Source organism: Camelina sativa, chromosome 11 (assembly GCF_030686135.1).
Source record: "Camelina sativa cultivar CO46 ecotype springtype chromosome 11, ASM3068613v1".
Lineage (NCBI taxonomy): Eukaryota > Viridiplantae > Streptophyta > Magnoliopsida > Brassicales > Brassicaceae > Camelina > Camelina sativa.
This window is the reverse complement of record NC_141890.1, coordinates 6,712,919-6,729,839: the sequence shown is the minus strand read 5'-3', so window position 1 is coordinate 6,729,839 and position 16,921 is coordinate 6,712,919. Positions and strand designations below refer to the sequence as shown.

The window sequence follows — 16,921 nt, the reverse complement described above, 5'->3', positions numbered from 1 at the left end:
TCAGAGGGAGAGTAGGGCTTCAATGTAATGAGAAGAAGTGAACTGGGTTCTTATTTTGGCTTAGAAAATAGTGACAATCTTCACAATGTTGTGTCAGTTTGCAGAAAGAATTATAGGGACTAATTCCACATGAAACATATGAAGCCTATCTACATTGCCTTTGAGTCAGTTTAGATGCCAAAACAAGTCCGTTAATAAGCACACGAAGCCGGTTAGCTCCAGGACCGGGCTTAATCATTGACGGATCACCAACCCTCGAGCATTTTGGTTCCCCTGCACACCAACCACCAGGCGTAAAGTTCCCGTTACCTCTACCGAGCAGCTCTTTATCGATCTTATCCAGGACAGGATCATTGTGTCTGAACTTGCGGGCAAACGCTGTTCCGCTTCCAATCATCCTCTCTGTATCATTAATGTTGAGCGTCCGAGGATGCTGTTTGGGAGGGCGGTCCCAGGAGATGAAATGCATGTCGTGGTTCACCACCGTGGCAGAGTACTCTGGCGCGTTGCAAATGACAGTGTGGAAATATCCTTCCGGTGTAGAGAGGAAGTTGGTGTAATACATTAGAAGAGTCCGTGGAAGATTGTCCCATCCCCAAATGCAATATTCTACGAACGACCGAGATAAGAGCATCCAAGCGGAACCTGCAGTTTCACAGATTAGTCACTATTTTTTCATAATCATTACTTACTGAATTACTGAATTACCAGTAAATAGTTTGAATGCAGTTGGCATGGTTCTGCGAGGTGTAACCCAGAAGACATCTGACTTTTTTGTGGAGTAAAGCCCCGGGTCTATGATCAGAGGCTTTGCTCGTTTCTCTCTGCGGAGAAACCGACATTTGGATTAAAACAGGAATAAACTCATCTCTAATGTACTCTATAAAGAGAAATGATCATTACTCTTTCCAGCCTAGTTTGCTACTATGGTCGATAAAGTTGAGGTTCCGGTCCAACCCTGAGAATGTATCAATAAGATCTGCAAGCAACGGGCATTGATGGATGATCCAGGGAGAGATTATTTGAAACAAAAGAGAGACTAGACATATAAGTATACATACCATCTTGAGTGACTAGAGGATAGTCCGAGGCGCTGAGATTGATGAACCAATCCCAATCTTTACTCTGCTTCAAGAGAATGGCGCAAGCGTGGAGCGTATTGGCCACCATTGTGGGTCCTCGATATGTAACGAGGTTAGCCTTTGTGATCATGTGAACATTCCCAACGTCACTAAAAACAGGATCCTCGCTCACTCGTTTAGCCAGCTCAAGCCTCTCTTCAGCAGGAGACTCAAGATCGAGATGAACAACGTATTGATTCCTCGGATGGTACAATGCTCTTAACACTCTCCATAGACTCTCTAAGTCACCTCTTGAACCTGAAACTAGATAACCAAAACGAGGAGGACTAGGCTGTACTGGAGGGGGATGAGAGGAGTTATTATTGACTTTAGACTCTACGAATTCGGCTCTTGTCTCGTTAGTAGTCGAGAGACTGGAGGAGAAGATGAGTGAGTTAATGGAACGCACGGAAGAGAGGAGACCCATGTTGAAGGATGCAGCTACAAGGAATATGAACATGAGAGAAGCCATTGCTAGAGGAAAAATCCATCTCTTCTCTGAGTTTAAGGACGCCATTGAAGAGCCTTCTCATAGGATCGATCTCAAAACCAAAGAACTAATGGTTATGCCAGCGAAAGAAGCCAACACTTTGATCTTATAGTTATAGGCACATGAGATAAGTAATCATCTTCACAAATCGAGATTGCCCCTAACCTACGCCAGAGTTGATACACATGCAAACACAAATTTTTAGGTCAAATTCGATTTATCTATAGGGATTCACGTTCCTGAAAAATTAGCCAACCTAAATTTGATCGTGGAATTCTGATCATATAAAAATAAAACAAAAATTGATACAACTAATGTCTTCCAAAATTATTAAAGAAGAAGAAACAGAGGGATTGATGAATCGTAACGACGTGAACGCAAGTATATGACCCGATCATATAAATATTAAAATAGATCGCTCTGAAAAGACAAATCTGAGCTGTCTGAGGATAATCAAAACTACATTCTTACATTGGTCTGAATCAAAAACGTAAAAACAAGAGGAAAAACAAAAGTACCTGAACTTTGACGCGAGAATGTTTAAAGCTCCGTGCAGTTCTCAACACTAAAGACGAGGTTGTCTTTGTCTGAAACGAAGATTTTTATTAATTAAGAGGATAAATAATAACTCTTTCCATTTTGTCTAGAAGAAAAAAAAAGGAAAAAGAGATAAAAGAAAGAAATCTGAGAGTTATGGGTACAATAGACTTCGGTTTACCACAGAGAAGTTTTCGTTTTAACTCACTTCCCAGAAACGGTGCGTTCTCCTTTGACTTTTTTTATCGTTTAAGTCTTTGAATTTTGATTTGTTAAGTGCATGCTTAATAAATAGCATTTAATACTTTGATTTACGACATAAAACATACACATGTAGTAATTATCAAAAGTAAAAAAATGGGAGCATGTTATATATTAGCTTCCGGTGGACAAAACATGATGGACGACCGACGACGTATGTATGATGATTACGTTTCGAGTGAGATGGAAATGAGGGGAAGTGGCCAAGTAATGCGAAATGTCAAACGTGCAATCTTATCCAATAGTATGATTAAGCTGATGACTAGCTACCAAATATATATACAGCTATCACATCCGATGCATTATTTGGAAAATAAAAACCCCAGTTTTTAAGAAGGTGGCGTTATGATGGATGATTTGGCTAAGTTGACTATACGTCCTCATTTAAATGGTATCAGTTTCTAACAAAGTTAATGTATGTATGTTTGTAATGGTACCATATTTATTATTAATTTTGTTGTTATTGAGAAATATGTAAAGGAACTAATGGATATATATCTATCCCATTCACCTAAATTCCATTTTTGTTTCCTTTTTATTCTATTTTTAATTAATTTCTACACCTTTTAATGTTAAGAAAATGTAAACCCAATATTTAAAATGATTACAACCTAAGCTATCCATTAATTAGCATTAGCAACAACAAAAAAAAAAAAAAGAAAAAAAAAATTGACTCAAAAATGAAACCCAAGACAATAATTAAACAAAACCTAAATTTTACTATTTCCCCCTTTGAAATTTGGTTTCTTTAATTAGATACCTCAAACTTTCAGTTATTTACTACAATTGCCCCTAATTTTTTTTTTAATTATTCTTTGTTTTTGTTAAACCCTAAAAATGTTTAACGGCGAGTTCCTCCTTCCACGTTCTCCGCCGCGACTTCTTTTGTTTTTTCGTCTCTCAAACCCTCTCAGGTAAACGATTCTTCTTAGTAGAACCCAATCGCTTCTTTGAAACTGGGTATTCACTCATTGACTTCTCCCTTCTTTGTCAGGACTCAGATTCTGATTTTTATAAAGTCTCTCAGCGCACAGAACAAAATGTCAGCAAAACCTGGAGCCGCAACGCCAACGTATTCACCTAAAGTTGTGGGAAGATCTCGACTTCCTATTTTCAAAGACTCCGACCTCGATTGGTCCCGTCCTGATGGCCGTGGCTTCCCTCAATGCCGACCTGCCTGTAAAACCCCCCTTTTCCCCTTTCTCTTCTTAATCGTTAGGGTTCTTCATTGTGAAAGATACGATTCGAGTCTTTGTGAGACTAACTAAACTTAAAATTTTGTGTCTTTTGTGGAAAAACAAAAAAAAAAAGTGCTTCAAACTGGTGCTGTGAGCTCTGCTTCTGGTTCTGCTTATGCTGAGTTTGGGAACACAAAAGTCATTGTTTCAGTGTGAGTGTTACTATTAGATAACACTTATCCTTCAGTGTCTATCTTGCATCAACTTTGCTGTCAGCTAATTTTTGTTTCCGTGAGTTAGATTTGGGCCAAGGGAGAGTAAGAAAGCAATGACTTATAGTGATGTTGGTAGATTGAATTGCAATGTTAGCTATACTACTTTTGCTTCCCCGACTCTTGGCCAGGTACCGCGTTATTCTAATCCTAAATTTGGATGTTTGGCGTTTGTTTTTGTTTCGTCAGATTAGTTATATGTTGTGGTGTTTTAGGGAACTGATCATAAAGAGTTCTCATCAATGCTTCACAAAGCGTTGGAAGGCGTAATAATGATGGAGACTTTTCCAAAGACTACTGTTGATGTTTTTGCATTGGTTCTTGAATCCGGAGGCAGTAAGTTTCATGACTCACTACAATCTTATAGTTTTCACAATGCTCATTGCTCAACAACTATCGGAATCCTTAATACTAGAATCAGGATAACCTTGTGGGAGCATAGGTGATTGCTTACTGATTCTCTAGACATTGGTGCTCTTGGAGTTGATTATGGAAGCAACCTGTTACTATATTGTTATCATAGGATAGGATTGTTGTTTGACGTTTTCTGATTTTTCTTTAATGGTATTATATTGCAGGTGACCTCTCTGTTGTGATATCATGTGCTAGTCTTGCTCTAGCTGATGCCGGGATTATGATGTATGACCTTATCACAGCTGTTTCAGTGGTATGTCTATGTTAACAACAATTACACGAATTCCTCTGCGTTGTCTCTTTAAGTTTATTAGCATTAGGTGCATAATGTAACATATACTTTGAAAGAAACAAGAGCATCATAGTTTGAGACATGTGAACCAATAGATGTCTCTTAATTCTATATTTTGAAACACTGACTGATAAATGATTCCTGCTATATTCAAAGTCTTGCATAGGGAAAAACCTGATGATTGACCCGGTTACTGAAGAGGAAGGATGTGAAGATGGAAGCTTTATGATGACGTGCATGCCATCTCGTTATGAAGTCACTCAGCTAACCGTCACGGGTGAATGGACAACGCCTAATATCAACGAGGTATGCCTTTTGATTAATGTCTTTTGTCCTTTAACTTCTGCACACGGTTGTAGACAAAAGACATATTGGTTAGTTAGACAGTTCTTCATAAATCGTTTTTCTAAGCACGCACTAAAATATAGCGTGTTCATACCTTTGTAATCTGCAAATCGGACAAAGGGGTGGGTCAGTGTGCTTAATAAATTAGCACTTAATTCTGAACTAGTTGGTCACAGGAGCCATATGTTGCTAAACATGTTTCAAAATATTGCAGGCAATGCAGCTTTGCTTGGATGCTTGTTCAAAACTTGGAGAGATCATGCGGGATTGTTTGAAACAGGCTGCCTCAGCTTCCGATGAATGAACATAAATCAAGAAAGAAACTACTATGATTTTGGATGTTGTAGCTCAGCCATGGTATGAAACCGGTTTCGCTATTATAGGTAAAAGTTGATTCTAGTATAAACTAGTCTGGTGTGTAGTTTTAAAAACCGGGTGTATCTTTTCACATGAGATTCGATGCAACTAGATATTTTTAGTTATGAAATGAATCCAATTTTGTATCCCGTTTGCTAGTAGCAAGTATCGAAGACTTACTTTTTTGGGGCATGGAATACATCATTCCATCGACGTTTAACAAAATTTCAAGAACTTGAACAAATCACTTCGTTAAATTCTCAAAAGTTGCGGAAAATTTTAGTCTCTCTTTAGACCTAAAACTGCAAAACATTCCTTCCAATGTTATAATACATCACTGACTGAACTAATTCTACTTTATACGAAAATGCAATTCTATTAGTCAGTATACAGAAAAAGAAAAATAAACTGAAGATAAGAAGAGCGTAACTGAAATTTGCATCTTTTTCGAAAAAAGTTTTGGGGGCGGTGATGAAGAGAGGAGGGTATTCAGGTCAATTCAGCTTACGTCGAACTAGAACTGATGTACGGTAAGATGAAAAGAAGAATCTAATCCGCATGACATGTTGTGTGATCAATCCAAGGGCAGAGAGAAGACGTGCTGTCGCTGCAAAGTGGACAGTTGGTACCCTAAAGAGAGCCATCTAACGCCAAAGAAGACTTCCCACGTTTTCAACACAACCTAACAACTGTTTGTTACTTTCTTCTTTCTTCTCTCCCACCTCTTCCCATTTTTTTTTTTTTTTTTTTTTTTGTCTTTTGTCTTTTTTAAAAAACTTCTTTGTTTAGATTCATTATACATAAAACTCTCTAACTGATTAACATTTTTCACCACGAATAGTAATAACTTTTAATTTTTCTTCTTACGAACTATACAATGTTTAAGTAACTTTTAATGTCGTAAATGCTTCTATCTAACATTTTAGCTAAGAATTATTCGCCTGGTTAAATTTCTATCTAACATTATCCGCTTTAATTAGTCTATATAACAATTCCATTGAACACACAAGTTTTTATTCAACTTTCCAATCCGTGACCACTCTCTCCATGAGGACAGACCTACTTTAGTCTAAAAGTGGGCAGGTGGCTCGCTCATACACATTTTACATAATTGACTTTGTACCATCATCAATCAATAACAATACTGTTTCTCTAAATCCGCCACTGTCTCATGTAAAATCGTATGTCTTCATTCACTCATTCAATTACAGTTCTACTAACATTAAATGTTTTTTTCTTTGGTGTTGTTCTTTAGTTATAAATATAATATAACTGAATTGTCTAAATATTAGTCAAAAGCTACATGCGTTACTCAAATAGAAAAGGAAAAAAAAAAACATTTAGGAACCTAAAAGAAATAAAATCTCATCATAAAAGTTTTTCCAAAGTTGACAATAAAAAAATCAGATTACGAATAATCCCCATTAATTAAAAAATTAGACAAAAATGAACAAACAAGTGGGTAGCAAATGTAGGAATGGCCCAATCGGGTGTTATTCAGTAGGATACGATCGAGTAAATAATCTTACCGGTTTAGTAAAAAAAAAAAACACAACAACAACAACTATTATACATCTGATTTTAATACAAGAGAGAGAAAGAGAGAAGAGAGAGAGAAGCAAATTCCAAGAAATGGAAGTGATATATTTAGATTGAGATCTGACCTCAATTTCTTTCCTAAACACTAATTTAGCGAGCGACCCTTTTCTCTCTTTCAAGGGTCTTCTTCTTCTTCGTTTGGTTATCTTCTTCTTCCTCAGATCTCTTTGTCACGGTATCCTTCTCTCTTCCCTCCCTCCCTTGGCTCTTATTGACTTTTTTTGATTTGCTTCGTCTGAATCATTTCACATCTCTCTTGACTTTCAAGTAATTTGATTCGATTTGACTCTTGACGTTTATAAAGGTTTGATCTTTCGCATGTTTTATTATTAATTATTATCTGATATTGATTGTGAATCTGCTTGTTCTGTTTTCGTGGGATCGATCTTGATCTTTGTTCTTGTCTGGATATGCATTTTGATGGCTAGAAAATGATGATCTGTTTTAATATTGGATAATTGAATACTTTATCATTTGTAGATCTTTGCTTCAATAGATCCTTTCAAAGTTGAATCCTTTATTTGTTTTTTTTTTCCGATCCGTCGTTACATGTTTTAAACTCATGTTTTCATTTTTGGGCATTAGGATCCTCTGTTTTTTTGTGTTTGATACAATGGGCGTTGAGGTTGTTAATGGTGGATTTGAGGTTGCTCCTGCTCCTTTCGAAGGGAAGCCCGACAAGAACGGGAAGCCTGACCAAGTCAAAGGAGATAAAGTCTCCATCAAGTTTGGTTCACACGGTGAGCCACCTAAGAAAGCCGAAGAGACTAATAACAAAGTGTTGAATGCTGATGTACCTAAAGATGCAGCTGAAGAGTGGCCTGTGGCCAGGCAGATCCACTCTTTCTACTTTATCAAATACCGTCCTTTCGAGGACCCCAAAATGAAAGCTAAGCTTGATGCTGCTGAGAAAGAGCTTAAGAAATTGAACGAAGCTCGAGGTGCAGTTTTGAACGACTTAAGAGCTAAGAGGGTAAGTGTTTTTTTTTGTGTCTGGTTGGTTAATAATAGGAATATCATCTCTCTTTTGTTTTATTTATTTTGTGAGTGCTAATAATGTGATTTTGGGTTATGCGTAGACCGAGAGATCAAAGTTATTTGATCTGCTAGACCCGTTGAAGTCAGAGCGTAAGGGATTCAACACGATGTTTGATGAGAAAAGAAAGGAAATGGAACCTTTGCAGCAAGCTCTGGGAAAGCTAAGGAACAATGATGGTGGGAGTGCTCGTGGTCCCGCTATCTGTTCGTCCGAGGAAGAGCTGAATAATATGGTAATAATCTACTTTTGTTCACTAGATACTCTTGAGACCTTTTTAGATAGCTTTAAATTGGCCTTTGGTTGATTCTTATTTTGCTTGGCTTTGTGGAAAAAATGAAGATTTACAGCTACCAGTATCGGATTCAACATGAAAGCATTCCTTTAACCGAGGAGAAGCAGCTTCTTAAAGAGATCAGGCTGCTTGAAGGGACAAGAGATAAGGTCATTGCTAATGCGGCTATGAGAGCCAAAATCAAAGAATCTATGGGTCAGAAGGATGATATCCAAGGTCAAGTTAAGGTAAGAGAGTTGTGGTCGTGTTCTCTGGATTCATGCAGTTATAGTATTGGTTTCATATGTGCTTTTGTGATGCTTTTTTTGTAGTTAATGGGTGCTGGTTTGGACGGAGTGAAAAAGGAGAGGCAAGCAATTTCAGCAAGGATTAATGAGCTGAGTGAGAAGTTGAAAGCAACAAAAGATGAGATTCAGGTGTTGGAGAATGAGCTGAAGAATGTGAGCGAGAAGAGAGATAAAGCTTATTCAAACATTCATGAGCTCTGGAAACAACGCGATGAGACGGTACAAAGCATACATACTTTTGGGCACTTTCTTGTGATGACGAATGATTTGTGAGATTTAATAATCTTACAATTTTGTATTCTTTTCTCTCATACAGAACTCTGGCTTATACCAAAACCGTACTGTGTTGAATAAAGCTAGAGACTTGGCTGCACAAAAGAACATAAGCGAGCTTGAGGCGCTCTCCAATGCCGAGGTTGAGAAATTTATTTCCCTTTGGTGCAGTAAGAAGAATTTCAGAGAAGATTATGAGAAGAGAAGCTTGGCATCACTTGATTATAGGCAGCTGAGCAGAGATGGACGGATGAGGAATCCGGAAGAGAAGCCTCTGATTGCTCCAGAGGTACCACCATCAAAGGCACCGCCTTCTGAGGCTGAGGTTGTCCCTAAAGCTAAGGCAAAGCCGCAGCAAAAGGAGGAACCAGTCTCTGCACCTAAACCAGTCTCTGCACCTAAACCAGATGCTAGTATAGCTGAGAAGCCTGAGAAAGCTAAAGATGTAGTCAAAGTAAAGAACGTTGTGAATGATGATGATGAAGAAGAAGTATATGGTCTTGGAAAGCCGCAGAAGGAAGAAAAAGCGGTTGATGCAGCTACGGCGAAGGAAATGAGAAAGCAAGAGGAGATTGCTAAAGCCAAGCAAGCCATGGAAAGGAAGAAGAAGCTGGCGGAGAAAGCTGCTGCTAAAGCTGCTATAAGAGCTCAAAAGGAAGCTGAGAAGAAAGAAAAAAAGGAAAGTACCTTTTCTTTTTTCTCGTTGTTGTACCTCAAGACTCTTTGCATTCTTCTCTCTCTCCCGTTCTAATAGTTATCTCCATCTTTTTTTGTGTGTTGCAGGAGCAAGAGAAGAAAGCCAAGAAGAAGACCGGAGGCAACACAGAAACCGAGGCTGAGGAAGTTCCCGAAGCTTCTGAGGCAGAGAAGGAAGAATCTGAAGCTCTGGTGCAGGAGGAGAAACCGCAGAAGGAAAAAGTCTTAAAAGAGAAACCGATAAGGAACAGGATCCGCAGTAGAGGAGGACCAGAAACACTCCCGAGAGCGATCCTTAAGCGTAAGAAGTCGACTAACTACTGGGTTTATGCTGCTCCAGCTGCTCTTGCGGTACTGATGCTTCTCGTCTTGGGTTACTACTACGTTCTCTAGATGGAATGGTGTGGTTAAGCGAGGCTGCGTTGTTGTAGTTTGGAATACTTAAAAACTGGGATTTTGCCTTCTTGACTCTTTAAAAACTCATAAGACTATGCATCTCATTTACATACGAGTAGAGACTCTTTTTAGTACTTCTACATTGTCGTTTTCTCTTCTGTTGTTGAGGCTTTAACTTTGAAGGAAGAAGACAGTTTTTGTTACATTTTATAGTTGTCATTATGTTATGCTCTAGTTTTGATATTTCTTTTTCTCTCTTTACTCTTTGCAAGGGCGTTACTGATAGAATTCCCACGATTAAATCTGTGGTTGTTCTTTTAGTACAGAAGATTTAGTTTCTGGTTATACACTTTTCGTTTGTTCTCTCTCCAAGCTTTTTGCTTCTTGTTCCACCTTTGGGGAACAATCTTGTTCCACCGTTGCTTCCGAAATCGTTCTCTCCCTTTTAGCCAGTCGGAGTACTCCTTACCGGGCTCACATACTATGAAATCTGCCAACTCCTCTACATCGGATTTTTTCAGCTTATCTTTTCCGGCCATACACCACAAAAAGCTCTCCCCATTGCAGCTTTCCTCTTCAACACTAACTCCTGAATCTGGACCACTCTCTGGATCTTTAGCTTCAGACATCTTCCTGCACAACCATGGAGTTACATGTAGTAGTTCGGTTAGAGATCTCATGAACGGATATATCATCCACTATGAAAGAGAAACTCAATAGGAATTTGCTGGTTTATACATACCCCAAGTACAAAGTTCGGATTTTGTGAAACTTCAAAGCAACAGCCCCGCTTTGTTTCCTACCTACCGAAGTCTGTACCATATAATCATTGATCCATTTAGAAAAGCGCAGAATTTAGAATATGTGCAAAGAGTTATCAGTTGTTGTTACCTCCTCAGCTTTACCAGAAGCTGTCAAGTTTTCAAAACCACTGGATGGCATCGAACATGATGGATTTTCTGAGTGACAAACTGAATTCCCAAGTGCTTCCAAGTCACCCCCTTCTAGGATAAATAATTACATAGATATCACCATTCCAAAAACGGAATCCTTCACTAGAAAGTCAAGCTTGAGGGACAAGCTTACAGACAGTAAGCCTGAAAAATGCGTAAGCATCCACTTAGATTTCACATGACTGTGAGGAAGAGATTCCATTCTATCGCGTAGGAAACTTTGACCGGGCAATTGAACCTTGAACTGTTCAAAACGTTGAACAATATCCATCAGGGCCTTGTATTTCTTGCAAGCTTGAACATTACCTACGGCTTCAGGTCGATGCAAGTTCCAATTCCTGAGAACTCGAATCGCTTGCAACATCGAACAACTCATCAACTTTAGTATGGATGCAAGCAGACATAAATTTTCCATACTAGATGCGTAGTATTTTTGCAACGCAGAGTCCATGACATCATCAGAACTAGCTCTAAGTATCACACAACCAATAATTGATAAGGTCTGAGACAACATCTTTTCTGAGCAGGAGCTATCAAATATGCATAAGCTTTCCTTTGCGTATGCAACAGAACACGCGACCAGCTCATTGCTTTCTCTCTTGGCATTACTAATTTGATATGCACCCAATGAATCAGTTAGTTTCAGTGTAACATCGTTTACTTTCTCCAGTGTTGAGGGCAAAAGATGATGTTCAAAAGCCACTGGAGATTTATTCATCGGAACACCAAACTTCCCGGGTGAGGCATCCTCACTCTTACACATGATGCTTGTATACAAACCCACAGACTTTTCAAATGCATCAATATAGAGATTAATACGGTGAAGGTCTAATCCCTCAACACAAATACCGATGGCGCCAGAAACTAGTAAAACAACATGGGCATGGATGAAACTTGGTGCAGAAAACATAAACAGGTTTAGTAGCAAGGACGCAGCAGCACTCAAGCTTAACTGAGAAGCTCTAACTGCATTGAGTTGTTTCCAGTATAATCTCTCAACACACATTTCATTCAATTTTGCATCAGATGTTGAGATGATAAAATGAGCAGCAACCATTTCCATTTCCACCACACTGGCCCTATGATGCTTAGGGAACAGTCTACATGAGGAGGACGAGGACGCAGAATCGACGAGGAACAGCAGATCATTGATTGACTTATTCACCAAAATCTCATCCATAAAAACCTATTCAGAACATATAAAGCCAATGAAAACATAACATTATCTTAAGGATTTTTACTTCAACTTAGAAATTTCTTGGTAAAAAAGGTAAAGTGATCCAAAAAAAAGTTTCAAGACTTACCTCAATCCATGTACAAAGAAGTGTATGGCGGGGATCTAACAATCCGTCATGGGTGAATACAAAAGAACAATCCTCATTACTTGCACGAACCAATCCACTGAGAATTAAGTGAACTGTTTTGGCTTTCTCAAGAACCAGCTCTGGTTTGGACATAAGCAAAGCCATGATCTTCATACAACATCTTAAGAAGAGAGTAGCTAACCGAATACTTTCTTCAGTGGGACAACAAGTCTCAGCCTTTCGTTTGAATAAAGTGGAGAACAGGATTTCAAAATTCCTGTCAAGTTCCCTGAACAAAACATCTGAGAGGTAACAAACATCCTCGAAACTGATCCTTTCCACTTGCTCACCACTGAGCTTGATATTCCAACAATGTGAGGCGATGTCACAATTCTCCGAATTCGTTGGTTGGGTTAACGAGGAATGACCCAGAAGGTACAATAGATGTTCCAAAATTGGCTTATGAGAAACCTGGAGACCAAAATAGGAAAACCACAGAAACCCTAAATTGATTCACGCCGTTATAAAAATCATTACTTTTGAGAACGAAACTATTTCTCGACAAATTTTTAGTGAAATACTCAGAAATATGCATTGCCCAGTAAAATCCGAGACTGGTTAATTCGATTGTATTCGAAATTGGGCAAAAATTGCAGAAACATCGTACCTGAGAGGACGTAATTGCTGAAGCAATGTGTCGGAATAAGTTGACGGGCTCCTCGGGTAAATTCGGAGCTTGGGTATTCTTATTCTTACGGTTCCGCTTGGCCGTCATCGCCGGAAGAGAAGAGAAGAGGCTGCTAGAAAAGTAGAAACTGCGAGTTTCTCGATTTCAGGGACTTTGTTGTATGTATGGCGGGAAACTACAAAGCACGCGTCGTTTTTGTGCGATCGAAACGACACGCAGTTTATTTAGAAAAAAAAAGAGAGAGAGAGGGGGGATATGTTTGTTTTGGTTAACAGAAAGACTGACTAATGGGCAACACTGACTTAGCGTTATGAACTTTTTATCTCACTACCCTGCAAGTTTTATGGATTTGACTTGCTTGGTTATTGCTTTTGTTTGTGAACAGTCTTTTTAAGTTTTGTTATATCCATGGCTACATTGGTATTAGAAGGAGAGAACATGACACAGAATGTTGAATGGAATTATCACTTTTTTTTTGGTTAGATCAGACCTGTCAAAAAGCTCTTTTTAAGACAATAGAAGTTCTGGTTTCCTTGCATTTCATCAATTTTTAACACTTTTGTCCTAGATTTGTGAATCCTTACCAATTACCATCCTCCATAGACCATAGATAGAATAGCACATTGATCAAGAATTTCATTAGGTTGCGAGTCTTGTAAGCAGATCCATATTTATCCTTTGGGCTAGTTTTATAGTTTTGTTCTCCTAGGCAGAGAATCTGGACAAAAAAGTAATATGACTTTTGCTCCATGATATTTGTTTTTTGTTATTTTCACACACAGTTGAACATGTTTGACAGGAATTGGTGCTTGGTGGGTCTGAGAGAGGACATTGTGCATCAATTGTCACTGTGCCCAATTGTAAACACTTGGACGATTCGTAGCATACTCCACGTGTCTCCGTCTGTGTGGGGCCTATAGTCACGATGATACAATGGCTAGTAGTCACGTGTACCCTCTAGTAGCCTTGCAACTTAGCTATCGCCTTTAATATCTTTGGTCTCACTCACAATAACAACACTTTGGTTCCTGTTCCTCGCTTTGTCTTCTTTTCGTGTCAATGACTCATGAAATATATCTAATTTCACGTCTCTTTTTTTTTTTTGTTCCAAGAACAGAACCAAAGTATTGCAAGTTTGTAACGTTCAAAATGGGAGAATCGCCACATAGACGAATGCAATTTTTTGTTTTGTTTAGAGTGATAAATTGATTGAAAAGTATAGTCAATGCTTTTAAAAACGTACAGAACGCTCTGAATCGCTTCGGTTTGTAGATACAATGAATGCAAAACTAGTGTAGGTCAATAAAAAAAAAAAACTAGTGTAGGTCCATATATAGTTTTCTACTACCGACAGGGAAGAAAATGAGCAAAACATTCAATTGGTAAAAGAAGTGAAAAGTGAAAATACACAGCAAGACTTGTAAAGATATCGTCAAGGTCATAAAGTCGAAAATAAAGAACTTTCTTGCATGGGTGATATTGACATAAAGAAAAGCATCACAAATAAAAAAAGAGAAACACCACCATATGTCTTTCCCTTACGTGGAGCTTTGGTAGGTAAATGAATTAAATGATCAAAAAGAACTTTCTTGCATTAGCCTCTGAATAGTAAACGCATTGAACTATATACGCAGATATCCATCTATGCAACTCTAAATTTTTAGACGAACTTAAACCACATTAAACTTTACTATTTCGTTAGACCCACTAGCTTTTTACTTAGAGATTTTAATAATCTTTGAGATTTTTATGTTTACTTTTGGAAATAAACAGTTCTAGAAATTAAACAGAAACGTAAGATTTGAGTTTCAAGTCTAATCTTCTACACTCACAAGTAAATGCAATTAATATATGTATCACATAATAGATATAACTTCTAATTAGAGCTATCATGTTTTAGAACGCAGTGTCTATTATTATTAATAAACTAAACAACAATCCAAGTATCAACTATACTCAATAATACGGAATTACACAGGTAACCAAAAAAAAAAACAAAGTAGAAACTAAAATGACACAAGAACAAATAATCGAATCCGACATGAAACAAGTCTCCAACTGTGTTCTTAAGCTGACATGATAAAGATGGTTAAAACCAAACTAAATACTATAGTAGTAGTAATCGACATAACGGTCATACCATTCGCCGACGATTTTTTCTGCCCTGGAGCTCCCGCCGGTGTACTGATATCACCGGAAGCCGACGGACCATCTCCCGAGGGACCCATCGCCGAACCATCTCCCGACGGACCCATCGCCGAACCTGACGGCGAGTTTGCTGAAGGGGAATCGGACGGCGGAAGAGAAGTAGAGTCTCCCGGAGCCAAAGATGGAGAAACGGCAGGTGAGTTTGAAACAGGGGATGAAGATTCTGGTGCCATTGGTCCTGGTGGTGAAGTCATCGGAGCAGAAGACGGGGGAACAGTGGAAGAAGATTTTGGAGCCATTGGTGCCGGTGGTGAAGTCATTGGGGCAGAAGATGGGGGAACAGTGGAAGAAGATTTAGGTGCCATTGGTGCCGGTGGTGAAGTCATCGGAGCAGAGGATGGGGAAACAGGGGAAGAGGATTTAGGTGGTGCCGGCGGAGAAGTCGTCGGAGAAACAGGGGAACCTGATTTAGGTGCCATTGATCCAGGAGGAGAAGTCGTCGGGGAAACAGGGGAGGAAGATTTAGGCGAGTGGGCTCCTCCAGGGGGAGTAGTAGATCCCGGAGGAGAACTTCCCGGTGCGGCAGCGTGAGGAGGCTGAGCCGTAGATGGAGTCCTGGGAGATATGACAACGACAGAAAGCTTTTGTCCCTTCTTACAGTTGTCTTCATTGCCACTGATGAAGTAAAAGGGACCATAACGATCAAGCGAGATCTCAGAGTCTCCATCGTCTACTCTCTTGATCGGGTTCTTTGTATTACATCCGTCGTAATCAGCCTTGTTCACCTCTAGCACCGAGTCAGCTCCCTTAGCGTAGCTAAAATCTGCAAGAAACAGAACGAGTTTCAGACAAAAGTACACTCAAGTTATAATGAAATGACACAAACGTGTAAGAGAATGAGAGAAAGAGAGAGAGAGATATATACAGAGAGTGTCGTGAATAAGGAAACGGTTTTTGCCAGACCAAGATTCGTAGTTTTCAGGTGGGTTTGTAACCCACGCGCCGCTGCCTCCAACACTAAACTTCCGAGCGTCGGAGATTGTAAAGAAGGCAGAGAGAGAGAGGAGGATGGTGAAGAAGAAAGAAAGGCTTTTCATTTTTAGAAAGGTCATGATGGGTTTCAAGAAGCTACGAGAGAGTTATTTTTCTTCTAAGAAGATAAGAGACAAATGAGTTTGTGTGTATGCATTATATAGAGATGAAGGGGTTTTGAATGGTGGAGATCAAATGAGAAGAGAGAGGTTAAAGGGGAAGTGAAGCTTTTCTAGTCTTTATGATAGAGAGAGGTCAGTTTTTATGGGGTTTAATACGTGTTAGAAATTGAATCTTGTATCTCTACTCGTTTCCCTCATGAAAAGAAGAGATCGCTTCTTCGTATCTGCCGACGTGTTTAATGTATTCTTTTTGGGATTTGAAGTTATGTGAAGTTTTTGTCCCCGGATAAAACGCGTTAAAGAGCTATTGATTTGTGTGGTAAGAATCGGATTCAACGAATCATATGCCATTTTCCATTATATCATGAGAGAATACCAAAAAGTTTTACATTTGCATCTGGTTTTTCATTACAAATTCACTTGATTATTTTTCTCTTTTCCCTGTTTTAAAGAAATGAAACCGTATACACTCCAAACTCCATGTAAGGTTTTGATCATGTATGTTAAGTTTGGGCAAAAGTTCATGTAAACGTGTGCGATCTTTAAAAATATTTCATTGTTTTGTATGGATACTATAAATCCATGTATCATTCATTCATCTTTCCTGTTTTAATCACATCTACATTAGTACATATTTGTCTCCTACGTATTTTTCCACGTAAGAAACTTGCGAACTCTGAATGTCTAGTAGATCCAATCATACAAACCCCAAAAATACGACACTTGCTACATTTTGAATTTATGGACTGGGCTTAGGTTTGGGCCCTGTATTTCCTTTCTTGGAGTTAGTGATTAGAAGACTACAGTCTTATTTTATTTTTATTT

The 16,921-nt window shown here is 38.8% G+C and overlaps 5 protein-coding genes and 1 long non-coding RNA gene across 11 annotated transcripts; 2 read left to right on the top strand and 4 right to left on the bottom strand.

Moving 5' to 3' along the window:
• Positions 1-28: 28 nt before the first annotated feature.
• Positions 29-2,513, bottom strand: LOC104722174 (beta-glucuronosyltransferase GlcAT14A). Of its 2 annotated transcripts, XM_010440304.3 has the most exons (6): positions 2,330-2,513; positions 2,130-2,198; positions 1,062-1,776; positions 904-979; positions 709-824; positions 29-645 (listed from the first exon to the last, which is right to left on the bottom strand). In XM_010440304.3, the coding sequence occupies exons 3-6, from the start codon at positions 1,636-1,638 to the stop codon at positions 146-148; spliced, it is 1,269 nt and encodes a 422-aa protein (XP_010438606.1). In that variant the 5' UTR covers positions 1,639-1,776; positions 2,130-2,198; positions 2,330-2,513; the 3' UTR covers positions 29-145. The 2 variants fall into 2 exon arrangements, with proteins under 2 accessions (XP_010438606.1, XP_087328369.1); XM_087472243.1 differs by lacking the exon at positions 2,330-2,513 and having other exon boundaries at positions 2,130-2,297.
• A 662-nt stretch (positions 2,514-3,175) lies between these two features.
• On the top strand, positions 3,176-5,413 carry LOC104722172 (exosome complex component RRP41-like). Of its 2 annotated transcripts, none has more exons than XM_010440299.3 (8): positions 3,176-3,323; positions 3,404-3,588; positions 3,721-3,799; positions 3,888-3,990; positions 4,075-4,195; positions 4,438-4,526; positions 4,722-4,871; positions 5,125-5,413. In XM_010440299.3, exons 1-8 carry the CDS (start codon positions 3,247-3,249, stop codon positions 5,212-5,214), a joined length of 894 nt encoding a protein of 297 aa, XP_010438601.2. In that variant the 5' UTR covers positions 3,176-3,246; the 3' UTR covers positions 5,215-5,413. The 2 variants fall into 2 exon arrangements, with proteins under 2 accessions (XP_010438601.2, XP_010438602.1); XM_010440300.3 differs by having other exon boundaries at positions 3,234-3,323; positions 3,411-3,588.
• On the bottom strand, positions 4,721-5,142 carry LOC147933698 (uncharacterized). The gene is made up of 2 exons (XR_015571295.1): positions 5,005-5,142; positions 4,721-4,908 (listed from the first exon to the last, which is right to left on the bottom strand). It is a non-coding gene; the product is annotated as an uncharacterized LOC147933698 (long non-coding RNA).
• Positions 5,414-6,719: 1,306 nt separating the features above from the next.
• On the top strand, positions 6,720-10,054 carry LOC104722170 (proton pump-interactor 1). Of its 4 annotated transcripts, none has more exons than XM_087472240.1 (7): positions 6,720-7,041; positions 7,452-7,839; positions 7,946-8,137; positions 8,245-8,424; positions 8,509-8,703; positions 8,801-9,440; positions 9,541-10,054. In XM_087472240.1, exons 2-7 carry the CDS (start codon positions 7,480-7,482, stop codon positions 9,594-9,596), a joined length of 1,623 nt encoding a protein of 540 aa, XP_087328366.1. In that variant the 5' UTR covers positions 6,720-7,041; positions 7,452-7,479; the 3' UTR covers positions 9,597-10,054. The 4 variants fall into 4 exon arrangements, with proteins under 4 accessions (XP_087328366.1, XP_087328368.1, XP_087328367.1 ...); XM_087472242.1 differs by having other exon boundaries at positions 6,795-7,041; positions 8,801-9,434; positions 9,539-10,054; XM_087472241.1 differs by having other exon boundaries at positions 6,824-7,170.
• A 30-nt stretch (positions 10,055-10,084) lies between these two features.
• LOC104722171 (uncharacterized) lies at positions 10,085-13,219 on the bottom strand. The gene is made up of 5 exons (XM_087472238.1): positions 12,774-13,219; positions 12,107-12,577; positions 10,741-11,988; positions 10,592-10,662; positions 10,085-10,482 (listed from the first exon to the last, which is right to left on the bottom strand). The coding sequence occupies exons 1-3, from the start codon at positions 12,879-12,881 to the stop codon at positions 10,867-10,869; spliced, it is 1,701 nt and encodes a 566-aa protein (XP_087328364.1). The 5' UTR covers positions 12,882-13,219; the 3' UTR covers positions 10,085-10,482; positions 10,592-10,662; positions 10,741-10,866.
• Positions 13,220-14,688: 1,469 nt separating this feature from the next.
• On the bottom strand, positions 14,689-16,470 carry LOC104722169 (early nodulin-like protein 2). Its single transcript, XM_010440295.2, has 2 exons — positions 15,868-16,470; positions 14,689-15,765 (listed from the first exon to the last, which is right to left on the bottom strand). Exons 1-2 carry the CDS (start codon positions 16,052-16,054, stop codon positions 14,861-14,863), a joined length of 1,092 nt encoding a protein of 363 aa, XP_010438597.1. The 5' UTR covers positions 16,055-16,470; the 3' UTR covers positions 14,689-14,860.
• Between the last annotated feature and the right edge of the window lie 451 nt (positions 16,471-16,921).

What these genes read in the sequence shown, in the direction of transcription:
- LOC104722174 (XM_010440304.3), bottom strand. Translation starts at nt 1,638, where the DNA reads ATGGCGTCCTTAAACTCAGAGAAGAGATGGATTTTTCCTCTAGCAATG. An exon ending in TCCTCTAGTCACTCAAGATG is followed by an intron (nt 980 to 1,061) that starts GTATGTATACTT and finishes CGTTGCTTGCAG; the next exon opens with ATCTTATTGATACATTCTCA. An exon ending in TGCATTCAAACTATTTACTG is followed by an intron (nt 646 to 708) that starts GTAATTCAGTAA and finishes GTGAAACTGCAG; the next exon opens with GTTCCGCTTGGATGCTCTTA.
- LOC104722172 (XM_010440299.3), top strand. Translation starts at nt 3,247, where the DNA reads ATGTTTAACGGCGAGTTCCTCCTTCCACGTTCTCCGCCGCGACTTCTT. An exon ending in CCCTCAATGCCGACCTGCCT is followed by an intron (nt 3,589 to 3,720) that starts GTAAAACCCCCC and finishes AAAAAAAAAAAG; the next exon opens with TGCTTCAAACTGGTGCTGTG. An exon ending in GGTTCTTGAATCCGGAGGCA is followed by an intron (nt 4,196 to 4,437) that starts GTAAGTTTCATG and finishes ATTATATTGCAG; the next exon opens with GTGACCTCTCTGTTGTGATA.
- LOC104722170 (XM_087472242.1), top strand. Translation starts at nt 7,480, where the DNA reads ATGGGCGTTGAGGTTGTTAATGGTGGATTTGAGGTTGCTCCTGCTCCT. An exon ending in AGGAAGAGCTGAATAATATG is followed by an intron (nt 8,138 to 8,244) that starts GTAATAATCTAC and finishes GAAAAAATGAAG; the next exon opens with ATTTACAGCTACCAGTATCG. An exon ending in AGCTGAGAAGAAAGAAAAAA is followed by an intron (nt 9,435 to 9,538) that starts AGGAAAGTACCT and finishes TTTGTGTGTTGC; the next exon opens with AGGAGCAAGAGAAGAAAGCC.
- LOC104722171 (XM_087472238.1), bottom strand. Translation starts at nt 12,881, where the DNA reads ATGACGGCCAAGCGGAACCGTAAGAATAAGAATACCCAAGCTCCGAAT. An exon ending in CAGCAATTACGTCCTCTCAG is followed by an intron (nt 12,578 to 12,773) that starts GTACGATGTTTC and finishes TTTGGTCTCCAG; the next exon opens with GTTTCTCATAAGCCAATTTT. An exon ending in TTCTTTGTACATGGATTGAG is followed by an intron (nt 11,989 to 12,106) that starts GTAAGTCTTGAA and finishes TGTTCTGAATAG; the next exon opens with GTTTTTATGGATGAGATTTT.
- LOC104722169 (XM_010440295.2), bottom strand. Translation starts at nt 16,054, where the DNA reads ATGACCTTTCTAAAAATGAAAAGCCTTTCTTTCTTCTTCACCATCCTC. An exon ending in CCTTATTCACGACACTCTCT is followed by an intron (nt 15,766 to 15,867) that starts GTATATATCTCT and finishes TGTTTCTTGCAG; the next exon opens with ATTTTAGCTACGCTAAGGGA.